At 36.5% G+C, this 24,763-nt stretch overlaps 2 protein-coding genes across 3 annotated transcripts in view; one reads left to right on the top strand and one right to left on the bottom strand.

Annotated features, from left to right (window-relative positions):
- Nucleotides 1-2,241: 2,241 nt before the first annotated feature.
- Nucleotides 2,242-14,089, bottom strand: cop1 (COP1 E3 ubiquitin ligase). Its single transcript, XM_026205814.1, has 20 exons — nucleotides 13,473-14,089; nucleotides 12,798-12,857; nucleotides 12,596-12,693; nucleotides 12,376-12,440; nucleotides 12,126-12,245; nucleotides 11,234-11,302; nucleotides 11,078-11,137; nucleotides 10,570-10,658; nucleotides 10,365-10,422; nucleotides 10,146-10,260; nucleotides 9,902-10,037; nucleotides 8,177-8,320; nucleotides 7,973-8,081; nucleotides 7,537-7,618; nucleotides 7,303-7,419; nucleotides 7,097-7,214; nucleotides 6,761-6,885; nucleotides 6,386-6,546; nucleotides 3,577-3,621; nucleotides 2,242-3,386 (listed from the first exon to the last, which is right to left on the bottom strand). Exons 1-20 carry the CDS (start codon nucleotides 13,760-13,762, stop codon nucleotides 3,369-3,371), a joined length of 2,079 nt encoding a protein of 692 aa, XP_026061599.1. The 5' UTR covers nucleotides 13,763-14,089; the 3' UTR covers nucleotides 2,242-3,368.
- Nucleotides 14,090-20,611: 6,522 nt separating this feature from the next.
- pappa2 (pappalysin 2) overlaps nucleotides 20,612-24,763 on the top strand; it is a 56,117-nt gene continuing 51,965 nt past the window's right edge. For both annotated transcript variants that reach the window (XM_026205813.1, XM_026205812.1), the window contains exon 1: nucleotides 20,612-22,619. In XM_026205813.1, the coding sequence (XP_026061598.1) occupies nucleotides 21,800-22,619 (820 nt within the window). In that variant the 5' untranslated portion in view covers nucleotides 20,612-21,799. The remainder of the gene's footprint in view (nucleotides 22,620-24,763) is intronic.

Here is a 24,763-nt window from a genome sequence, read left to right as displayed (position 1 = left end):
CCCCCAAAATCTTTTATTTTTTGGATTGATTGATTTTAGATATTCCAAAATTTTGAGATACTGGATTTTTTACTTTCATGAGCTGTAAGATCTAATCATAAAAAAAAAAAAAAAACATCTTGCAATTTTTCACATGTAATGAATTTAGAATATATGAAAGTTTAACTTTTTTAAATTAACTTTCACATTTTTTTTTTGATACATTTTTCTTTGAGAAAGTAAAATAGAGAAAGTAAAACCTGGAATAAATGGTTTCATATTTTATGCGATATTTTAAGATATGAAAAGGATATAAAAATGTACTGGATACACAGGAAATGCAGATATGTTCGTATTACAGTATTGTTCAAAATAATAGCAGTACAATGTGACTAACCAGAATAATCAAGGTTTTTCGTATATTTTTTTATTGCTATGTGGCAAACAAGTTACCAGTAGGTTCAGTAGATTCTCAGAAAACAAATGAGACCCAGCATTCATGATATGCACGTTCTTAAGGCTGTGCAATTGGGCAATTAGTTGAATTAGTTGAAAGGGGTGTGTTCAAAAAAATAGCAGTGTGGCATTCAATCACTGAGGTCATCAATTTTGTGAAGAAACAGGTGTGAAACAGGTGGCCCCTATTTAAGGATGAAGCCAACACTTGTTGAACATGCATTTGAAAGCTGAGGAAAATGGGTCGTTCAAGACATTGTTCAGAAGAACAGCGTACTTTGATTAAAAAGTTGATTAGAGAGGGGAAAACCTATAAAGAGGTGCAAAAAATGATAGGCTGTTCAGCTAAAATGATCTCCAATGCCTTAAAATGGAGAGCAAAACCAGAGAGACGTGGAAGAAAACGGAAGACAACCATCAAAATGGATAGAAGAATAACCAGAATGGCAAAGGCTCAGCCAATGATCACCTCCAGGATGATCAAAGACAGTCTGGAGTTACCTGTAAGTACTGTGACAGTTAGAAGACGTCTGTGTGAAGCTAATCTATTTTCAAGAATCCCCCGCAAAGTCCCTCTGTTAAAAAAAAGGCATGTGCAGAAGAGGTTACAATTTGCCAAAGAACACATCAACTGGCCTAAAGAGAAATGGAGGAACATTTTGTGGACTGATGAGAGTAAAATTGTTCTTTTTGGGTCCAAGGGCCACAGGCAGTTTGTGAGACGACCCTCAAACTCTGAATTCAAGCCACAGTACACAGTGAAGACAGTGAAGCATGGAGGTGCAAGCATCATGATATGGGCATGTTTCTCCTACTATGGTGTTGGGCCTATTTATCGCATACCAGGGATCATGGATCAGTTTGCATATGTTAAAATACTTGAAGAGGTCATGTTGCCCTATGCTGAAGAGGACATGCCCTTGAAATGGTTGTTTCAGCAAGACAATGACCCAAAACACACTAGTAAACGGGCAAAGTCTTGGTTCCAAACCAACAAAATTAATGGTATGGAGTGGCCAGCCCAATCTCCAGACCTTAATCCAATTGAGAACTTGTGGGGTGATATCAAAAATGCTGTTTCTGAAGCAAAACCAAGAAATGTGAATGAATTGTGGAATGTTGTTAAAGAATCATGGAGTGGAATAACAGCTGAGAGGTGCCACAAGTTGGTTGACTCCATGCCACACAGATGTCAAGCAGTTTTAAAAAACTGTGGTCATACAACTAAATAGTGATTCACAGGATTGCTAAATCCCAGAAAAAAAAAATGTTTGTACAAAATAGTTTTGAGTTTGTACAGTCAAAGGTAGACACTGCTATTTTTTTGAACACACCCCTTTCAACTAATTCAACTAATTGCCCAATTGCACAGCCTTAAGAGCGTGCATATCATGAATGCTGGGTCTTGTTTGTTTTCTGATAATCTACTGAACCTACTGGTAACTTGTTTGCCACGTAGCAATAAAAAATATACTAAAAACCTTGATTATTCTGGTTAGTCACATTGTACTGCTATTATTTTGAACAATACTGTATATCACTGTTAAAATGATAAATTGTAAGGACACAGTTATAAAACATGAGACAGCGGGCCAGTAAACAGTAAAATTACAGATTAAAAATCTGTGCAACAGAATTATATGAACCTTGTATTGCCAAATATTAAACTCTAAATACATTCTGAAGCACAGAATGTATGATGAGATCACATTTGAATAAATAACACAAAAATAGCTTTACTCCTAAATACACTAAGAAAAAAGCCATTTAAAAAAATATTAAAGTCAGAAGGACAAACACAGCATATAACCAATGAAAAAAAAAAATCATTTATTCATTCAAATTAATGTGTTAAAATGAGTAAATAAACAGAGTTACCAGGATGCAACAGAGGACTTACAAATAAAGCTCGAAACCTAAAGTCCATTATATAAATTATTAAAATAAATAACAATTGTACAAGAACTCAAAGATGAAAGAGCAGCAATGTTACGGGTGATGTTAAATAATCACAATGAAGTATACATAGCGTCATTAAACCTTTGAGGAGTTCTAATTTACCCCTTTTTTTTGACCATGTGAAAGAGTTCTGGACAAATGTCAATGCTTGAAAACTCTACTTAGTAGCACTTTTGTCAGGAATTACTGACAAAAGGCAAAATATTAGATCTTGAAAACATGGAAAAACTGATAAGGATCTCATACAAACGTTGTCTGATGAGTATAGGACTTCCTGGGATTTACAATAATGAAATAATTTCAAAATGTGGTAAATAGCTAATTAAGAGTACCGGTACATCTTGTATACTTAAAAATACCCTTGATATGAACATGTCCACTTAACCAACAGAAAAGCTAAAAAAAGGTTCTGTAATTTACCACCGGAATATGCCAAAGCTTACAAATATCTAATTGATAAACAGAGAGACAGTGCATCAAAAAACAAAACAAACAAGTAAATGGATACAACAGGCTCAAAGGAGTCAAAGACAGCTAATTTATAGAACTTAAAGTATTTCATTGTGTCATGGTCTTGTGCTTTGGCCTTAAATGTCTCGTAGCTCTTGTTCTGGTTAGAATTACCACTAGTAAAGATTTGAGAATGTCTTCCCCTCCACGTTTAAAGACGTCCAGTTATTCTCCAATAACTTCTTAATACCTTTGTTCAACAACTTTATTCAAAAAGAGGCATTTGTGCCCGTCTCCCTTTCAGCACAAACAGGTCCTCATCTCAACATTTCACATACGGCGATAGTATGACGATGCAAAATGATTGAGTCTTTTACAAATATAATGCTGATAAAAACCAGTTCTGCTGGTTGTTTCCTTGGAAATGTTTGCTTCAGTTCTACTCCGCTTCAATGCCCTTGCATCGAACCACCAGTGAAGCTACAGTTCATAAGTAGGTTCTGACGACAGATTCGAGCAGACCTTCAGACCAGCTCAAGTACCTTTAGAAACAGGAGAATCATTTGCAGTGCAATTCGATTTAAAGTTTTTAGAAATTAAGTATTCAACAGCTGGGCAAATGCGACTACAAGAGGACATATCCTCCTGCTTTAAGCAATAAAAAAAAAAAACGCTCTCTGCAATAAATATTGACATTTGTGTAGCTATGTATTGTTTTACAGTACAACTCACCTTGATTGTTCCTTGACTGTTGGCTGCAATCAACACATTTGACTCCTGAGAATCAAAACAGAGAAATGAGGGCATTTCAGAGTATTGACAGAATGTCTGAAACAATATTTAGTCTGACAGCCTATTCACCTGTCTGAGATGTTTGGCCTAAACCTCCCAGGTCATTCCAGGCTCAAAAACTTGTTTGTGTTTTATTATTGTTATACAGTCACAAAAAAGCCTTGACATTTTAATTCTGCATAATTTATGTAAGGATGGGAAAGGCAATTAATTAAGACCAAGACACTAAGCAGAAATTCAGCCTGGTCAGCACATTGCTTTTGCACACAATTATTGTGGATTTTATTTTTTTTCTGGGAAAATGTCAAGTACAAAAGGTACATAATATAAAAGGGATCTGGAAGAAGAGGTAAAGCTTATGTGGGGCATTCCGTTGATAAAGCAGGCAAAACATGAATCCACGGGTTTCATTTTCTAATAATCCTTAGCTGATCAAGCTTGATCACAACAATTATATTATATTAATATAACATATTATCTCTCTGGGGAACCATGATTATTATGCGTTTTCAATTTTAATATCATACTGCAATTTAAGTAAGCAATCATAAGTAAAAACAGAGCTAAAATAAAAATATTTCTAAATAGTTGAAATAAAGCTTAAATAATAGATAAAAAAATAAATAAAATAAAAATACTTGGAAAATGCTTTGACAACGAATAGACACATTCAAGTTGAAGTACTAAAATTGCTAAAACAAAAAAATAAATAAACAGATATTTTAAAACAAATCGAAAATCTTAATGAATACTATAATAATTTATAATAATACTAAAATAACACTGGAACGCTTTGTTTTCACTTAAAGGTACAATTTGTAAGATATTTGCAGTAAAACATCCAAAAACCACTAGGCTAGTGTTATATATTTTGTCCAGCTGATTACTAACAATATCTCTAATGCTTTCAACTATTTTGGGAAAACTTCCCATTCTAAACAGTGACACGGGGCAGTGCAGTCAACAGTGTCGTGGACAAATGCGGAAACAGTGTCTAGCGTCTTTTTACTTTTTCTTGCATGTTTTATGGTGGATTGCGTTACTTATTTATAGAACATAATTACTGTTTACCATCTGCTGCTGGTTCTGTCGACAAAGACCGCTTCCGTAAACGTAAGTGAACAGGCCAACCAAACGACCCAAGAAGAGTTTGGGACAAGAGGAGAGAAAGAGCGACGATCAATATTGGTGTTGCATTTTCTAGATGGAGAGAGCTTCGCGACAAACTTCAACTAGAAAGAGATGGCGATCTCGCTTTTGTGTTTTACTCATCAGGTGAGTTGTTTTGATTCGTATCTTTACAGAAAACATATGCTATTATAACAATGAACAAGATTAGTTTTATGGGGCATAGACGCCAAAAGCGGGGCATCGCGTCTCTAAACCCACGCGAGGACGCGTCTGATCCACAGTCTGATCGCGTCTTTGCATTCATTGACTTTGTATGTAATTTACTCGTGCAAATCGTGGAACTCGCGTTTGCCGTGTATGCCCAATTATTGTGTTTGAATGTACACAAGTGTATATATATATATATATATATATATATATATATATATATATATATATATATATATATATATATATATATATATATATATATATATATATATATATATATTTGTTGAACAAGTGGTAATCATTTTCATATCATCTGAGTAAACATTAATCAATTAAATCCATGATTTAACTTTCCGTCTGATTGATGGCCATCAGCGGTTGGGTAGAAGAAAACAAATACCATCAGTCCACGCTCCTCCTTAGCATCATCAAGCCACGCGATTGTTAGTTTTGGTAGTGCGCCCTCTAGTGGCAGGTCCTACAACCTGTACCTTAAATTTTAGCATTTGTATAGTGGAAATATTTGGGGCTTTTACAGACACGTCTTACAAAGTAAGGTGGCAAAAAAATAACTATGAAAGATGATGAAAAAAATTATATATGGGAGGTTTACTATTAAATACACAGAAACTGAAAGGTCTTCCATCATGCAAAATGAAGGCCAACAGATTTACTCAAGTAAGATTATAGGATATAAATATATTACTCTTGCAGAATATTGTTCTCATATTCTATAATTATGAGAAGAAGGAATAAATATTATATTACTTTAATATATCATTCAGTTTGAGTGTGTACAAAAAAAAAACAAAGACAAAAACAACACCTAACAAAAAAAATTGCCTATTAGCCAGGTAAATTAGCCATGAGCTGAAAGATGACTATCTTTATCTTTATGATTTTAGAGGAGAACTGGCCTCCCGACTGAGCCTGGTTTCTCCCAATGCTTTTACTCCATTCTGTCACTGATTGGTTCTTTGCTGCTGTCACTTCTGGCTTGCTTAGTTGGGGAAACTTCATTTCCAGCGATTTTGTTGAATTGATTGCACAGATCCAATGATGAACTCTCTTTTTGCATTATTGACACCCTATTGTCACAATCTGTATTGTTAAAAGTGCTATATAAATAAAGGTGACTTGACTTGATAGCAATGTTTTTTTCCTGCAAACCACACTATTTTAGACAGTGAAGCAGAGGTGTGTGGGTTTAATAAGCATGGATTCCAGAAAGCGGATGCACACTGACCTTCTCCCAACCCACTGTCTTCTGCTACCCTGCCATTACTTGTCCTTAATGTACCAAGACGTTCAGTTCCCCATGTGCCCCTATGGCCGTTCCTGTTCTACGCCTAGTTTTAGAAAAGTGATTTATCATGTCAAATGTGAATGAGATGAGACTGAATCTTACCCCATCAGGTAGAGCTCGCCAGCACACTGCGCTGACAAACTCATTGGTGTCATCTTCTTTCTTGTCCTTGTCCAGGACACTCTTCACAGTGTCAAACTTGAAAGTCAGCAGCGTCTTGGAGAGCCCCTTGTAGTACAAGTACAGTGAGTTGTTTTCACTTCCTGTGGGGCATATGAAGTGAAAGCATTATTGAGGAGTTTCAGTTTTTTTTTTTTAACCACATAAACATTTATTACCTTTCTACTTAATAATAAACCCTTCATTTGAAATGATCAGAGAAAGTTTAATCAAGCAGCATTATCACAGTTCTGATTGTAACCAGACCAAAATAGCCAAAACCAAACCTTTTAACTAATTCTGTGTAGTTCCACTCACCACATGCTACATAGTCTCCATTAGATGCCAGACCCACAAAGTTCTTCTCGTTTATGTGGCCTTTAAATGAGCGTAAACAATGTGGCTTGTTCACATTCCAGAGTTTCAGCTGGCTGTCCGTTGACCTGTGGGGAGGTTACAATTGAACTCAGATGTTTGTAATTGGTGGTGTAATGGTTCAGATTTCTAACGGTGTGGTTTGGATCATGATTCTGGTTTGAATAAGGATGCAAATGTTAGGAAACTCGAGGATGATTTGATAACCAATATTAATTTTTAACACAATAAGCCAATACTGTTCCAATAGCTGAGATTTTGATTGGGTTGTATACATACGCAGACACAATCTCTTCTCCATTGACAAATTTGGCATAGGACACCGCTTTCCTGTGGCCTTTGAAAACCATGATGGGCTGCTTAGTGTTTCTCAGGTCATAGTAGTGCACACAGTGGTCTGGAAAAGATTTTGAATGAATTGAAAGGTTTTGCAATTTTAACAGGAAGTAAAACTTTCAATAGATTGATCCGAATGAATTATGCACCTGCACATCCGAAGGCAAGGTGATATCGAGAGGATGGACTGAACTTGACACAGCATACATTGGCCTTCGCTTCAATGCTGGCTACTGAATTGTCCAAGTTGGTGGACCACAACTTGACTGCGAAAAAACAGTCAATTCAATTCAACAGTTAATTTTTAAATATTCATAGAAGAATATCTCTGTTAGAATCCCAAACCAAATAAATTATTCGGAACTGTTCAGTTGCATAAATACCTTTTGCGTCATCGGATCCTGATGCTAAGAGCTTGGGATCCATAAGATTGAAATCGACACTCCAACACCGCTTTTCATGTTCCTGTGGAAATGAAACTTGACGGTCAGAGTCCAACTTGGATTACGTCTGAAGGAATTGCAAATCCCAGATGTATACACAGACATACACATAAAATGAACTCAAGTCTCAGACTTGCCAAGTTGATAATGAAAAAAGTTTGTTTTTCATATATTTACTCGGTTCAACATATTTAATTTATTAAATTATAGAAAAGAATGTTGGGCAAGATACACATAATTAAACATAAAAAATGAGACAAGTAAATCTGCAGTAGTATGTGAGTTAAGAAGGAAATTTGTAAAAACAATAAAAAATAAAATAAAATTGCTCTCCTACAGAAACGGGTATAAGAGTAATCAAAGTAATCTGGCTTACTTGGTAGACCTTTGACCTCTGTCCTGTGAACCCATCCCAAAGAATGACAGTCCCCTCATAATCGCTGCTCGCTAACAGATTTTTGTGGTAGCTACTCCAGCTGATACAGCTGGAAATGGACAAGACGGTAGAACATGTGACATTCTGTTGCATAATCCACCAAGAACATTCAGGCCAACCCCTCATTTCAGACACTCTTTATACCTAATTTTAGAGTTACATGTCATTTCATTGACAGGATAATGAATGTCCACAGCATCCTGGATCACAGTGCCGTACTCAAACACTTTAATTTTCTTAGTGACACCAGCAATGGCAAAGTAATCACAGTCCCGGTCAAACTCAATGCTGCAAAAGAGGGAAAAGAGAGGAGACAAGAACAAGTGTTAGCACAGCGAGTTCTCCTGACTGTGCATGCTCATTATCTGCTCTACTTCCACTCAAACACGAACACTGAAAGAGACAAGAGTTGTAATGCATCCAAATAGCCTCTCAGACCCTTAGGTGATCAAATATAAGTGTGTCTGAAAAATGTTGCTGTGATCAAAAAAGTACTTTTTATACTAGCCGAGCGAGGTTCTCTGGCTGGTTCTGAACATTACATAAAACACTGAAATAACAGTGATTTGTGTAATTGATTTGAGCCACTCATTTTATTTGTAACCCCAATACTAGGCTTGGGAATTGACAACTGAACCAAATGATTTTCATGACACTTGGATCTGGAGGCCTTTGTTCACCCATCCCCCCTCCACCCAGAGCCGTGAGAGACATTTTTTTTTAATGGGTGCGCTTTTTAAAGAAACTTTTCATGAATCGATGCAGTGGAACATCCGCTGACTGGCGTCAGACAGCTTGAAAGATCAAAGACAATTTCTTTTAAATAACTGAGTAATTTTGGGGCTAATTTTCATTTTTGGGTGAACTAACCCTTTAAAACAATATTGGCCATTTATACGGCAATGCTGACCTAAAATCTCCTCTTTTCATCCTTCCCACATCTCAGACCTCAAATACATATGGCCTTTTTTAGAAATAGGTTTTGAAGTAAAACGAAAAGAAAATACTATACACAACTTATTGAAACAAACCTGTTATTTATTTACCATTGTAAGCCACATTCTCATTGGATCTTAGCAAAACTCATAGGTGACCTATTTTGCTCTCAAAAAAGGTAGTCGTCACTGAAAGTTGAGAAGTTTGCATTTATGTAACTGTCATTTCTGGATGACATAAAATCTGAATTTAATGCAGCCTTGCTATATGAAGTATTCAGGTTTTTTTTTTTTTTTTTTTTTTACAAAAATCAGTCATAAAATCAATATCTTACAGACCACAAACACTACTGTAATAAAATAAAATGGGCCGTAAATAGATAGGACATGTTGTCCTCAAACCTTGCAATAAGCATACAGCAAGTATTTTTTTTTTTATATATTACCTTTTTATAGCCTGTTAATTAATTATTGAAAACGATTTACAAGAAAGCCTGAACAAATCAGTAAACTTGCTCACTCATACAATCAGAGATGTTTAACTAACATCTGATTTACCATTAAATCACAAGCCATTACTTTCAACTCGAAATAAACCAAGAATGTTAATGTGTTATGCGTTCCTCAAGTTTTATCAGAATGAAATCTGTGTAATTACTGATTTAATGAGAATGCACAGTAAAAGATACACATTTGGGCATTTTGTTGATGAGCTGATGAAAACTTATGGAACAGAGATGAGAATCAAAAGCAATGATATATTTTATGTATAAGCCGGCCACAATTTCAGCTTTTGTAAAATAGATGGTACTCAAAATTCAGTCAATAGCTGTGATGTTATTCACTAATACAATACTACCCTCTGCTGGTTCCTTCAAGAATGAAACTGAACAAGATGTGGTCTGAACCCCAAATAAGATTTTTGCAACCTTACCTGGACACAATACTGGAGCCATTATAGAGGTCACTAGCGTATGATAGGGTGGCCAGAGGCCTCACAGAGTTGTAACGGGTAAACTTTGATAGACACTCCATGAAATCATCCAGTTGGTTAACAGTCCTGCTCTCATCTATTAACGAGAAAAGTGACTGTGTTGAATACATCAGAATATTCAAATATACTATACTTTTTTATGAATAGATACACAGTACATTTATACTGCTTTGAATCAACCAACCCGTTATTCGAGACATCCTATTGGAGAAATAACACTGCTCCAGATCCTCAAAGTGTGCCGTCAGTCTCTTACGCCGTGACGCCAGAGTGCTGTTGTACCAAGTTTGTCTTTTACCCTAAAAGTAAAAACAATAAATAGTGAATATCAGCATTACTCAAACGGATATAAACCAACCGACAGAAAATGAGAACAATTCATGAAGAAGAGAAAAAACATTACCTGTGAGCTTCCACCAAAAGGGTGCTGCATGTAATCTGTGGGGTCTATTATGCTACTGCTGGAGACGGAAAAAAGTATTATTTATTAATTGGAAAAATATTGCATAATTGTTAATAATTAGATTGTCACCTTATGATTTAAAAATAAAAAATGCTATTTAAGTATTTATGTGAAATATTGCATATACCTGCATATTTGGTCTTACCTGGGTGCAGGAGATGGAGCTTCAAACTGGGGTACAGTACTGTCTAAATTGGGGTCCATTTCACTCACTGTGTACATACCACTCATTTCCTAAAATAAAATAATCATATCCATCAGATATACACTACAAAAGTTTGGGGTCAGTAACACTTTTATTCAGCAGGCACTAAATTAACTGAAAGTGACATTAAAGATATTTAATAAGCAGCACTATAACTATTGATAAAACAATGACAATGATATTCAACTTTGCCATTAACTTCGGAATTGTGTGTATATATATATATATATATATAAATAAAGGAGTTATTTTAAATTGTATTATAATTGTAAATTATATTTCATAATATTCCTGTTTTTGCTGTAGCATGAACATGAGACATCTTTCAAAATAATTTAAAAAATCTTTTTATTCCCTACCTTTGATATAAAACAGTATGTTGAACATAATAAGTGCGTAATATTTCTATATAAACAATAAATAAATATTGCCAGAATATTAAACTGACCTCAACTCGTTTGATATCCTCCTCCAAAAAGTTGAGTTCTTTTTGTAACTGCTCCAGTTGCTGTTGAAGTACATACAGGGAAACTTTGAGTTAAAGACCTCATTGCTGTCGACGGTGCATTACTCAACATTTCAAAAATAGATGTGGAGGCTCAACCTCTCTTTTATTTCTTCTGGCTTCTTTCAGGAACTCCATTAAGATCTGGCGCTGAGCAGCTTGTGATTCCTGTAGACAGAGATCATTGATGGATCAGCAAGAGAGAGGCAATTGGTCTTTATGAGTCACAGCGGGGGTTTTATACCTCTTTATAAGAAAATAAATTATTGTGACATCATCAACCACATTTCCAGGCTCTTTAATGGAGCTTCGAATCTAATGATCTTTTAAGCATTATATAATCTTTTATGCTTGTTAATGTTAATAAAAGTTACTATAAATTGACCCCTGTAATTTATAGTGAAAACAACGTCCTTTTTTTTCTTTTTTTAAACAAATCAGACAAAATATTGGTTATGTATAATTAAAAAGTACAATCAAGTCAGAAAATTCTGGGATTTAAATGTTAACCTACAAAGCAGGAATGCAGTGTTTGTATTTGCCGTTTACATTTTCAATTCCACAACATAACAATATTAGACACTGTACAAATTTGACCAATTACTGTTTTTGACTGACATTTACGTCTCTTGTAAATTCTCTCTCAAGTCCTTAGCAATGCAAATGTGGTAAAAACGTTGTTTATGGCTTATTTGGCCTTATTTTTGGTCAAATACACACAAAAAAAAATAATAAAATAAAATAAATTATTTGATATTCAAAACCAGTCACAAGTTTAGGGTTTGTGTGTTCATAATTGGTCAAATTTTAATCCACAGAAAATAACAGACATCTACAAAATCCCAATCTCGACCAATCTCTGGTGTTTCAACACCTTAGGTGACACAATGTGAAATAAATGCTAATGTAAAGCAGCTGTTCTCAGGGTGCCTGAAGAACCTGGAAGTGTTGGGACAGGCAACAGTAATGTTATCCTAGGACGTGTACCAACCGCCTCCAGTTGTTTCTTTTTTTGCATCAGGTACTCTAGTATGTAGTTGACATTGGCTAAATCCATATTCTCTTGATCTGCACCTAGGACGTCTTGGAAAACCTGCCATTTGGTTCCATTCTATAAACAGCATATGAAACATGAACAGTAAGACATCATTTAATGTGGTACAAACTATCTGTAAAGGGTTTATCAAATTTGTTTAAATAGTTTCCACTCGTTACACAAACGAAGAGCCAGATGCACTCACAGGGTGATCCCGTTTCAGACGCTTCTCTTCAGATCTTTGTTTTTGTTTTAGGATCAGTTCATTCACTGTAAAACCATTAGACAATCAGCTAAGCAAACTATAAAATCAACTAAATGTCTGATATAGAAACACATATTGTGAGTGGTAATAAAAGAGTTTGATGTTGTCAAATTTGAAAAGTAACGAACACATTATTAGAATATTATTAGGATACACATACCTAAAAAGTTGGGGTAGAGTTGATCCACATTATCTATGATATAATTACATTTTGGGCATCTGTTGCTGTCCTCCAAACTCTGTCGTATACATTTATAACTAGATAGAAATGAAGACATGATTGTTTGAGTCTGGGATGGAAAAAAAAAAAAATACACGAAAAGGCAAGAATAAACTCAGTTTAGAGAACAAGTGCTTCTCACCAGAAACTGTGGCCACACTTTGTCATGTGTGCTTCCTCTATCATCTCAAAACATATAGGGCTGTTAAGAAACAAGGAAAATAATGACAGGCAAAGCTTGCTTCCTTTTTCCAAAAAAAATAACAAACAGCTGAGACTTGACTTTTGTTCTGAATTAGTACATAGTGGGGGTTTAAAGTCTTAGACCACCACTGAAAATGATTTTTTTTATCATCATAATGTGAGAGAAATGTTAAAACATTAAACATTTTATTCAAAATTAAACTAATGGCAGCATCACTCAAGCTGAATTAACCTCACAAGTTTGTCAGATACACAAGTATCAAATATACAATTTCAACTTTATTATTTTCTTAATTCCGTGGATAAAATGTCAGTCTCTAATATAATATTCCAATATGTCGTTTTATTGTCCACAGGAAAAAAAAAGTTCAAATAAGTTTGAAACAACAAAAGCAAATGATTAAAGAGCGTTCCTTTATGGGGAAACTAACGTTAACGTTACCCCTTTAACAACATGTTGACAATAATCAGTTAGCTTTAACCTAGGAATTACAGGCTTACGTGCGGAGAAAATCACAGGATTTGCAAGATAAATCTGCAATTAAGACTCAAACTTCACTGTCCAGTGGCTTTAGCTCTCTGCAGTCTAGCGAGGGAAGGTGGATCTACCTACCATACAAAATCGTTACTCTTGTCCTCATATGGATTGATGAGACCGTTGTACAAGGGTCTTTTCCTGCTTGATGAGCTCAGTCTAGCGCTCTGTCCCTCGGCTACCGAGCCCAGAGTCCGCGAGGACACCCCGTTAGTCGAGGTGTTCCCGTTCTGAGCGCCGCTGCTCCCGCTGTTCGCTCCACCGGCGCCAACGCCGCCGCCGCTACTGTTACTCATACTCCCAGAGCTCGTCCCGGGGACGGACCCCGCTGCACCGCCGGACTGCTGCTGCTGCCGAGTGCTTGACATGATTGAAGCCGTTCGCGCACGTCGGAAGGCCAGAGCTGAAGGGAAAACTGCGGGGCTTCACCGCATCCGGGCGGCTGTGGGAGATAAGCTAACTAGCTAAAGCGACACAGACGGGAGAAAAGAGGCATAAACTTCCACCAAGCGCACTGCTAGCACTGAAATGCGCTTTTTTTTAGCACAGCTGAAGCGATTATTATGCATGCAAGAGGTTCACATTTGGTCTGCTCGATGCTAACGTGGATATGCAGCTCCGCAGAGATTTGTTGACAACTCAGAGAGCTTTACAATTTTCAATCCACACTCTGCAGGATGTTCACGCGAGAACTTCCCCAAATCAAACGTTCACGTGACGTGACTCGGCAACGGCATCTTTTGGTTTGGAGGAAAACTGCAGATGTCACTCAAAACAAAACAATTTCTCCAATTTAACCGTCGCAGATTAAATCCTCCAGGAACGTCCAAGCACCGTCACCAACGACCTTATTCAGTAAACATGTATTTTTTAAAACGCACCGGCTTCTATGTTTTAAAGGTATGCCTTTTGTAGAGCAAAACGTGAGTCTGTAGGCTGATGTTGACCATGTCCTAATTTTAATTAGAAATTTATATTGTCTAAACCTTATGAACACAAACATTAGACTATTTTACAAATTGTACTACATATTAACTTTTTTTTGCCACACTTGTTTTGTTTCTCCTTAACCATTAGTAAAATGTTACATGGAAGTTTGGTGCCATCTTCATAAATCAAAAGGAAGAAAGAAAAAAAACACTCACAATAATAATAAAAAATAATAATATTATTACATTTAAACTATGTGTGGGGTGTGTGTATGTGAGCATATACACCTTTCACATTGTGGGTGTGTTTTTATTTTTTACTTCAGCAAACATAATTTCAACAGCACAGCTAAAATTAACACAAGGTTAAAATTAACTCAAATTTATAACGATTATTATCATAAATCACGATTACTTAATTTTATCAATTATTATTAAAGCAAAAGTGAAATCTTACCAAAGACACACCATAGATACAATTGCCGAATATAGCTAACACTTGCTTGTTGTCACCATTTTCTAAACAACACTCACAATATAATATTGGTATTATTATACATATACATTAAAATGCAAATAAAATAAAATGTTTTTTATTATTACTTCTAACACAATTATTGCTTCCCCAACTATATACATTTAAGTTTTAAATATTGTAAATTCTAAAATAATTTTATTTTTAATGTATTAAATGCACATGAAAACTCAAAAGTATTACCTTCAGAACTTACCATATCTGATGCTATATTTACTTTCATTTTAGACGAACTATACATAATAGACATAACAACTGTCCTCAATACATGTTGTTGGATTTTTGTATTGTGATATACTGTAACACAATATACTATTACACTTCTAATAAATAAAGAACCAACATGGTAAAGTAATGTTGGTTAGGCTGTTCTGTTCAGTTGACTGTGTGAGCAGTGCAGTAGAGGCTCCAGCTGAACTAATCCTGTTGCATTCCTCTTTTTTGAACCTCTTTACTTTGATTTTTCCCCAAAACATGTCCTCATATCCATTCTGAGGAGTGTAGTCAGGATGTTTCTCTGCCTTAAGCTGTGGCTTTAGGAAAATAGAAACAGAGCCCCTCAACCTGTTCCCCATTCTCCATCTACTTCAAAAACAAAGTGGTCAACATCAGTAGCCCACAGTTTTTACACAACCCACTCTAAACCAGACTTTTTTTGAGGCCATGCCAGAGGAGAAGCTGCTACAGCTTTTCACCACCCACCGTGTGACCACCTGCCCTCACGATCCAAAATATCTTCTCTGATCTTATACTACACCGTCTCTCTGTCATCGGTACATCGTTGACCACAGGATGTGTCCCGTCAGACTTCATAAATGGATATTTCATCTACAAATAAAAAATCTGCCATCATTTACTCATGCTCATGTTGTCTGACACTTCAAGCTTCATTAAGGACTATACAAGTATCATGAAAGTAGCCCGTACAAATTGTACTCTGTTTTCCAAGTCTTCTGAAGGCATACAATAATCTAAAGGCACACAGAGAAAAAAGGAAAAAAGATAAGACTGAAGAATAAAAACGTAGGGGTTTTGATTTATTTATTTATTACGGAGACATTCAATTGACCAGAAGTTATTGCAAAGACATTTAATGTTCGAGATTTCTTAAAATAAATGCTGTTCTTTTTAACTTTACTCATTAAATAATTTTGAAGAACATGTATTTTAGGAAATGTTGTCTCTGTATTTCACACAAAAATTGTTCTATGTCTTATGAAGACAGAATAAAGTGCACAAGTCATATACAAATTATTACAGAATAACCATCAATATAATGTGAGTTTTATTTTAAAAAGGTGCATAGTTTTAAACCGGGCCGCTATTACATATTCTTTAACCTTATCTGTCTGGAAATTACAGTATTTATTTATTTATTCAGCTAATTACATTAAGAGACTACTTTTTTTTCCCTTTCTCAAATTGATGTTAACCAGGCATTTACTAAGAGCTTGAGGCCATTAGTGAGATTAACTAGTGTCAGCCTACATGTTCTGTATTTGTTTACAATTTTGCATTAAGATTGCATACGGATTGGATGACAGTGTAAGAGCTATAGTTAATCAGTTTTACTTGCTTGTCTGTAATAATTCCTATGCACACTCATGGCTGAAGTTTCCATTTTACTCAGCAGGGGGAGTTAGTACTGTATCTTTTGAAACACTACAGCCAGAGACTCAGAGGAGGACACAGGTATCTATATACAGTACATCTATTTAACAGTCAAATATTATTTAAAAATGCTCAGTTCTGCAACAAATTAATTTAAAGAGACACTACATAACTGAACTGAAATGTTAACCCTTGTACAATTCTGGGTATCAGTGTATTCTGGTTTGGATATGTTAGAAATGAAAGATTATATCAAAATATTATTTCTAGAAATTAACTTTGTTTACATTTATTTTAACAGTTTTTTTTTTTTTTCATTATTTATGAAATGTGTTGTTCGTAAAATCTGCCTTGCAGATTTACTGGTTAGCTTGCAGAACACATTCATTTGACTGAAGGACATGTGTAGAAATAATCTTCATATATATATATATATATGACAGGGAACCATATCAAAGATGAGAATTGCTAATGCTATTCCCATTGCACTCCACTATTATATGTTCTTTTGGCGGGAAAAATCCTTTTCTTCACATGCAATAAGTTAATTAAAGCACTGCTCTCCTTGCCTGACCTCCCTAATGGACCACACATCAAAGCCCTTTAAAATGTACTTTTGTTGATTCAGATGTTCTTTACTGGTATCTCACTGGAAATTAAGCTCTAATCGCTGGCGTTGTTAATGCAGTTAACGAAAGCATTTAAAGCCAACTTCACTTCCAAATGGATAAGCCCTCGTGGGAGAGAATCGGGCAAAATGTCTGGATGAGTTGTGTCTGCTCACATTGGCCAGCGCTGTGTCTCAATTACAAATGGGCTAACTGTGGTTGCCATTTTAAACATTTATATATCTCTAGTGCTTCTGTTATAGCCCTGAAGGGAGAAATAAACCCCTTTTAACTGATAATATACTTCAGATATATTGAAGAGGCTGGACTGATTTGCCATTGTTGAGTACAGTGTGTCTTTTGGAAGGAAAGTGGTAAATTACACCACAAAAAAACCACCTTATTTTACTATTATCATGCATAATTCATGTCTCTGTTTTTATAAAGTGCATATATATATATATATTAATTCTATTGTAATCTCCGGCTAAAAGGATAGCCTTGATTTATTTCACATGCTTGTTATGTGATTGTCTTTCTTAACTGTAGTTAAAAACATATCATTTAATTTTTGAGACACACCAATCATTCACTTGGACTAAGGATCCAATGGTCAAAAAAAAAAAAACCTTAACAAAATTAAATCTTTTAAAACATTAGGCACTTTAATTAGATCAGATGTCTGTCTTTGATATTAATGGGCATCTCAGGAAAATGAGTAACAAATCCCAGCTGTCCACCTCCTGCCCGCCAACACATATGCACACACACTGTCATAAGGATCCAAGTATACAAAACAGATATATGATGCACTTACAAATATTTAGCAATGACAGTGCATTTAATGATTAGGACATTACAAAAGGAGCCACTTTATACATTTAAAATGCGAACATTATTGAAATGTAAAGTGGTTATTTATTTTTATTTTTGAGGATTTATTTATCTATTTACGTATTCAGATTATCAAGAAAAGTAGTTAGAAGACCCCACAGTCCTGGCTTGTTGAAGATGAACTGTATGAACTCCTTCTGCAGTAAAATCCACTGAGATGTGTTTCTGAGGTATATCTAGAACATAAGGAGGGGAACTACAGAGAAAAAAAAAAATGCCGTCAGATGCTCACTCCAAATAATCCAGTCTTTAAGCCAAGCCAGCCATGACTAACTAGGAAATGACGTTATAGTTCACACAGTGCACACCTGCTTCCCTCACTGTATCTTTTCAAATATCTATTCTGTGGAATTATTTGCTCTGTCCTGGAAGTTAGTTGTGTCTCCAAAATGATAGACTTGGTTTTGTCACTGGTTGAAAATGTGATAAGTATCTGCAGTGGATTTATAGTGTCTATTTTTGATTTTCTACCTCTGCTGATGAGGGAGGAAGGGTTGCCTTTGGACTCTGGACTAGGCTCCTTGTTTTTTTTGTCCAGCACATCAGGTTAGATTTTCCCATTGCGTTTCTGGTCATTTAGAATTGGGTTGGGGTAGGGCAGCCTCAAATGAAGGATAATCTCTTAGAGGTCCTTTGCGGTGGGGGGTGAGGCCCGGGAGCGACCATTCACTTTTTTTTTTTTTTTACACAGTTGCAGCTGTATCTCAAAGCACTTTGATACAAAAAAGCTGAATGTTTTGTAGGCAGATCTTTGGGCTGGTTGCGGAATTCTTACCTCCCACTGTTAGGGCCCTTTTTACCCCCGAAGGGGCCCCTGCTATAACTGCCAGTTACCCCAAGTCGGGGCTATTTGCAAATTGAGCCTGACAAAATCGGTGAGGCGAAAACTAGTACGTTTAGGAAATTAAACAGCGGCATGTCTAACTTTTTGACCATTGCGGTGTGAGGTGTTGTGTGTGGTAGCTGAGTTGTTTTGTGGTCACAAATCTACTCATTTGCAAGTCACATCACTCTATATGCACCTGCAGTGCTGAAAGCCATTCAGGGCTATTATTCACTGTACAAAACAGTAAAGATACTCTGACATATAAAAATGTGGCAGGCGAGCTCTGATATGGTCTTCATTGATGTGTTTGAACTCTCAGCTGAAAATGGGAATTCATGTCTATTTTTTTTTTTTTAAGAAATATGGCACAGTAGCATTAATGTAAGTCGATAAATGTTTGTGTTCAATGGCACTTCATGATTCTGAATAGAACGACATGGAAATATAATATAAGTTTAGATCATTAACATGAGAAGGAATAGGAGTGTTTAGAAGAGAATTGGCACATTTAAATGTAATATGCATATCATTTCTGGGTCTGAAGAATGGCAAAACAAAGTCCCGAGGGAGAGAAATGGAAGTATTCACTTAAAGTTGTCTTTGGTCTATATAATGACAATGGAAACCACTACGGCTTTCCTTGACTCAATGTTTTCATATGATTGGAGCATAGCCCAGTGACTGAAGTACAGTAACTACACAATTCATATATAATAAAATAAAAATAAAATTAGTAATTTAAGCGGACTTGCAGTATATGATTTCATTAAAACTCAGACTTAAAAAGAGCAACAAGAACAAATGACTGTCTTAGATTTTATAAGTATGTGAACTCTCATAGAATGTACGGCAAGGAAAAAGCTCAAGAAAGGTGCAAACTTCCACCCATGGAAAACTGAGGAAGTGGACAAATATACTAACAAACAGAAATATATTTTATTTGTTTTATATTATGTATAGATTAAGCAGTTGTCTCCCTCCAGCCATTTCACAACTAAACAACAATGTAAGGAAATTCTGTGTATCAGTTTCATTGTTCATTAGGAAGAGACGTAGGCTTTAAAAAATAAATAAATAAACAAATACATTACAGACAGCTGACTAACTTACTGATACATTTTAACAGAGCAGTCTGAGCTAGAGGCTTAATTGTGTTCGGGGACCTTTCTGTAGAAAGGAAAAGGGGAAGATACAGACATGAACGGTACTCGCATTAAGTCTTTCCACACATTCATTTCTTATAGAACAAGATTTGCTTGTTTACTAGAGTAACATGAAACAAACTTTTACTGCTATTAATGCAATAAGTTGAAGCAGATTCTTTTTGTCAGTCCAGTATCCCTTTTATTTTATTTGACAAATTAGATTTTGAAGTTAGAAATTTTTTGTTGTTGACTGGTTTTATTATTGTATCAGAATTGATCTTATTTTTTTGTATTTTAAAGCCATTGCACGTGCATCAAATGTCATATATGTTAAGGGGTTACTGTGTAATTCAACATTTCCTTGAATATAAATATAAAAAATAATTTTATAAATATATAAACATGAATTTATATTAATTTATAAATTTATTTTAAAATAAATCAGTTTTTCCTTCAATAATTGTTCAGTTGGGGAAAATCAGATCCACCTGACTATGTGCTTTTCATTCCCTCAGCATCTTTTTGTCATTTCTCCTTAAGGGAGTGTTCTGGAATTTCTCACAGGTCCAACCTTGTTTTTTTTTCTTCTTCTTTTTTGTGTTTACCCGTCTCTCACTTGTCTTTCTCTACATGTGCAGTGTTTCAGCCCTGCTTCACATGTCAGGCAGATGTGCTGTCTCCTGCATTACAGTACAGAAGTAGGTGTAGCAGCTAGATGTCAATGGCACTGGGGGAGAAAGTGAGAGTAGATGCACGCATGCAAGGGCTGGGTTGGACCTGGGTGAAGTTTTCTTTTCTAATGGTTGGGTAAGGGGCTGGGTTTGTGATGTCAGGCTGGAGGAAACAGATAAAACGTTTAGCGCGTTAGTTTGATCTGATGTGGAGATGTGGAGAGCGCATGCAGCAGGACTGAGACTGGGAATACAGAGACACACGGAGCGCAAGAGGACTCTCAGCACCATCTCAAGGTGATCCAAAGAGCCGTTTTCACTTGGACCAGCATACCAAAAAGACAAATCTCCTTTCAGTGCCTCCACATTCTTGGATATTGGTCCATATTTTGAGAAAATAAACTCTTTTAAGCGGATTTTCACAGCTCCCTGATATCTGAAACACTCCACTGTTAGAATAAATCTCGACAGACTTTTTATTTGACAGTTTTGGCGGTTTATTCGCAGAAGGAAGGGTGACCGCGAGCATTTGGACGCGACCTATTTCGCGCCGGTGAAAGGTGGCACTATCAAATAACCTTTATCCAGCGTTACATCTCTCCAAACAACCTTACAATATACAGACAGCAAACTGTGTAAGTCTGCAACCAAACGCGCTCTTGTCGCTTTCATTCTACCACAACGAGGATACATTATTGCGCGCGTAAATGAACTACAAGTGAATGACAATTAGACTTTTACGCAGTCATTGCGCGCTAAAGATGCAGTTTTGAGGAGATCCCTGAGACGCGAGATGCTCTGTTTGAACCTGAACACCCAAAAAGCAACGTGGAACTATTTAAAGTAGAAAGTTTGCTGTCATTCACTCATTCATTCCGACATCCAGTTACAAAAATAGTAAATTAAGTGAAAAACAGACTCTCCACCTTAATGCACTGAAAATTTCGTTCTTCCCTAGTCATTACATTTTAATTTTAAAAAAGAAAATTAAGTAAAATAGAAACTCCTTAACATTAACTCATTAACCTATTGTAAATTAAACAACATTTATGCTATCATTAATGAAGAAAAGGCACCCAAAACAATTTAAGCAAATTAACTATTAGCTCCCTCCCAGGTGCAATTCAAAACAAACAAACAAACAAACAAACAGATGCGTTAAAAGACACAGCTTCACTTCAATAAAATGATTTTTTTTAGACTACTGGTAATTCTTCTTGCAGTATTTCACACATGGCCGCTAAACAGGGCTCAGCCAGATCATATTCAGAAGTACAAGTGGACACTGGCACAGAGAGCGGATCGAGCGCTTGCTGGAGAACAGTGCGGCTCCATCAGCCGCAAGCGGCCGCCGCTCTCCGCGGCGCAGCAGTACCCTCTAGCGGGCGTCGCTGGACGGTACACTCGCTCGATAGACTTGCACTTAAGAAAAAGTAAAAAAGTTAGGTCCTGTTCAGGTGTGTGCGGCTCAAGTGGCATAGATGCGGTTGAATTAACTAACTGGGATATTAATGAGAGGGAGACATTTGATGAACCACACGAAGAGACTTTCATATGGGAGAAAGAAGGCAAACAGTTACAGAGGGCCACTGATTCTGGCTCTAGAAAGTCAAAATCAAAAGGACACTCTTCGCAGACAGATGAGGGAGGTGAACTAAAGGCGAGCTTGTCCTCACTAAGAAGGGTTGCACGGAGCCTTGTGGAGTTCAACAAAGAAGAAGCCCCAAAAGATACACAGCACACCCATATCCACCACACTGACTTCTCTACAGAAAATGAAGATTATTCCGGGGAGCAAGAAGGACTGCAGAGCACTGCTGGGGAGCTGTGGAGGGCAGATATACACAATGTTCCTGCAAAGTGGATGACAGCCATGTATTTTGGTGGCCAGGCGGCGCAACTAAAGGTGAACCCTGCCTTTGGCATAGACCTGCCCCGCTCCAGGTTCACTTTAGAGCTGTGGGTCAAACCGGAGGGTGGCCAGAATAATCATGCCATCATTGCAGGTGGGTGACTTTGCATTAATACGTCATTCTCTTTGTATAAAATTATGTTTTCAATGTTGGAAGCAGGGATGCAGCTTTTTCTTAGGTTCTTAAAACTGTTTTTCTAGGAATTGGAATTGTCATTGGCTATTACTTAAAGCAGCAGTTATAACTTGAAGGATACATAATTTACAATTAGCAACTAATCAGAATAAATAGTGCTGAAAGGCATACAGCCATACAGACCAAAATGATTATGGAAAGCCAGATTCATTTCTCGAACCTGCCTCAGTTCATCACGTGCATCAAATGGTGTGAGGCGGACTCTTTGTTGTGTCATGGCTTTGACATGTTGTTGTTTCATTTAAGAGGCCTTTGTTTGAGGATATCAGCTGACAAGCAGGTGAAAGGAGAATGGGGAAATCAGCTGCTTACGAGGTGCAAACGATGAGTAGTGCTAAGGAAGGAGTGTTAGAGGAACAAGTGGCCACCACCTGCTCAATGTGTCCTGCCTGCTTTATTTAATCACTTGTTTAGTGCATATGGCACTTTGCGTTTCCAAGGTTTGATTTAGAAGCTGCATGTTCTGGACACTGTATTCACACTGACAGCTAACTGCCATCCAGCACAATTGTTTGATATATTTAAAAGATTTTCAAAGCAGAAAATGAGGTGGTTTTTCACATGCAAAGATGATGTGTGAAATGTTGTCTGTTAATGCTTTCCAATTGTTTTGTGTGTGTGTGTGTGTGTGTAGGAGTTTATTTTTCTCCATCATGTTAGTTAGAGTTATCTTGCTGTATGGTTTTGACAGGCATCTTTAGTTGGCTTTTTCAAAGCACACATTATGATTACAAAAACAAAAACAAACAAAGTAAGCTGTGGAACATCACAGAAGGTGCCAGATCCCCCAAGGGAGCTTTCATAATCAGGTAAATGTGCATTTTTGTATGGCTGCTGAGGAGGGTCAATGTGGAAATGATTATATTTGGAAGTGCTTCTGAGACTAGTTCCCAGTAAGGAGAACAAAGCCCAGAGTTCTCTGGTTGTAACCTGCGCGAGGCTTTTCCTCTACCATGGATGCCAAAATACAGGCTTTTAGGCGAAAGGGGGTGCAAATATTATTCATCTGTTTCTAACACTGATGAGTCATCTATCAGACCTCAAAGAGAGCATTAGCTATTCCATTTTAAACTCATCCACCAATTGGAGAAAATCAGTATTCCCCAATGACGTCAAATCTCACAAACCTCTTAAATAAATGAGGGTTTCTACCATCTTGCTATTGTTAAGATTGTATTATTTCCCACTGACATATTTGTCATCATCACTAAAATCATGTGAACATTCACTCCAGCTCTTTCTGAGGTCAATGGATTTCTTTTAACAATCAGTGGACGAATCTACAGTTATAAAGCCAGTTTTTAAAAAAAAAAATCCTCACGCTGCCAAATGAGCGTTCAAAGGTTTACTGGAAGTGGACTTTTTCAGCACTTACTATTAAGTGATACTGTTTGAAAACATTCACTTTTTCTCTGTCTCTCATAAACACTTATCATATCGAAGCCATTAGTTATACAAGGTTACAAAAAAATATATAATAGAAAAAAAAATTCTTCAGCACATTTTGTCTCCAGCCAAACTCAGCACTCCGGGCCAGTCTGAGGTACTATTATTATGAGTCTTTTATTCAGTGGGAGACAGACACTATAAAAACAGTAAGATAAGAACTCGGGCTTTGAAAATGTAGTAGCATCCAAGTGGATAGTACTCTGGAATGGTTTATCTTAAAATTCATGACTTCAGGTCTGATACACGCAGAAATTGGCAGATGTTGTCACATGCTGGAGCTCTGCACACACATCGGCAGGCTTTTCCAATGAATGAAATTTCAGTGTGGTCCACGTCCCTCAGGATATTTTGTTTAAAGCTGCCCATCTCTCGTTCTCCCGTTTGCAGGAAATAATGCACCCGAGTGTGTATGTGCTCGCATGTGCGTGTGTTGTTGGGAGGGTGAAGGGGTTCCCTGACCTCTCTCTGTCCTTCGACGGGAACATCTGGCTGCCAGATGTGACTGCTCCTAAGAAAGGCGTCTGGGAATATCAGTGGATTTGTTGAATGGAAATGACTTAAACTCTTAAACTCTTCAGATAATTAAACACCAA

Source organism: Carassius auratus, chromosome 27, assembly GCF_003368295.1.
Source record: "Carassius auratus strain Wakin chromosome 27, ASM336829v1, whole genome shotgun sequence".
Classification (NCBI taxonomy): Eukaryota; Metazoa; Chordata; class Actinopteri; order Cypriniformes; family Cyprinidae; genus Carassius; species Carassius auratus.
This window is presented reverse-complemented; position numbering and strand designations above follow the sequence as displayed.

Bases quoted from the DNA above. Each gene is read 5' to 3' on its own strand.
- cop1 (XM_026205814.1), bottom strand. From the start codon at position 13,762: ATGTCAAGCACTCGGCAGCAGCAGCAGTCCGGCGGTGCAGCGGGGTCC. The intron at 12,246-12,375 runs GTGAGTGCATCT...TGCTGTTTATAG, and splicing joins GTCTGAAACGGGATCACCCT to AATGGAACCAAATGGCAGGT. The intron at 8,082-8,176 runs GTATAAAGAGTG...GTCCATTTCCAG, and splicing joins ACATGTAACTCTAAAATTAG to CTGTATCAGCTGGAGTAGCT.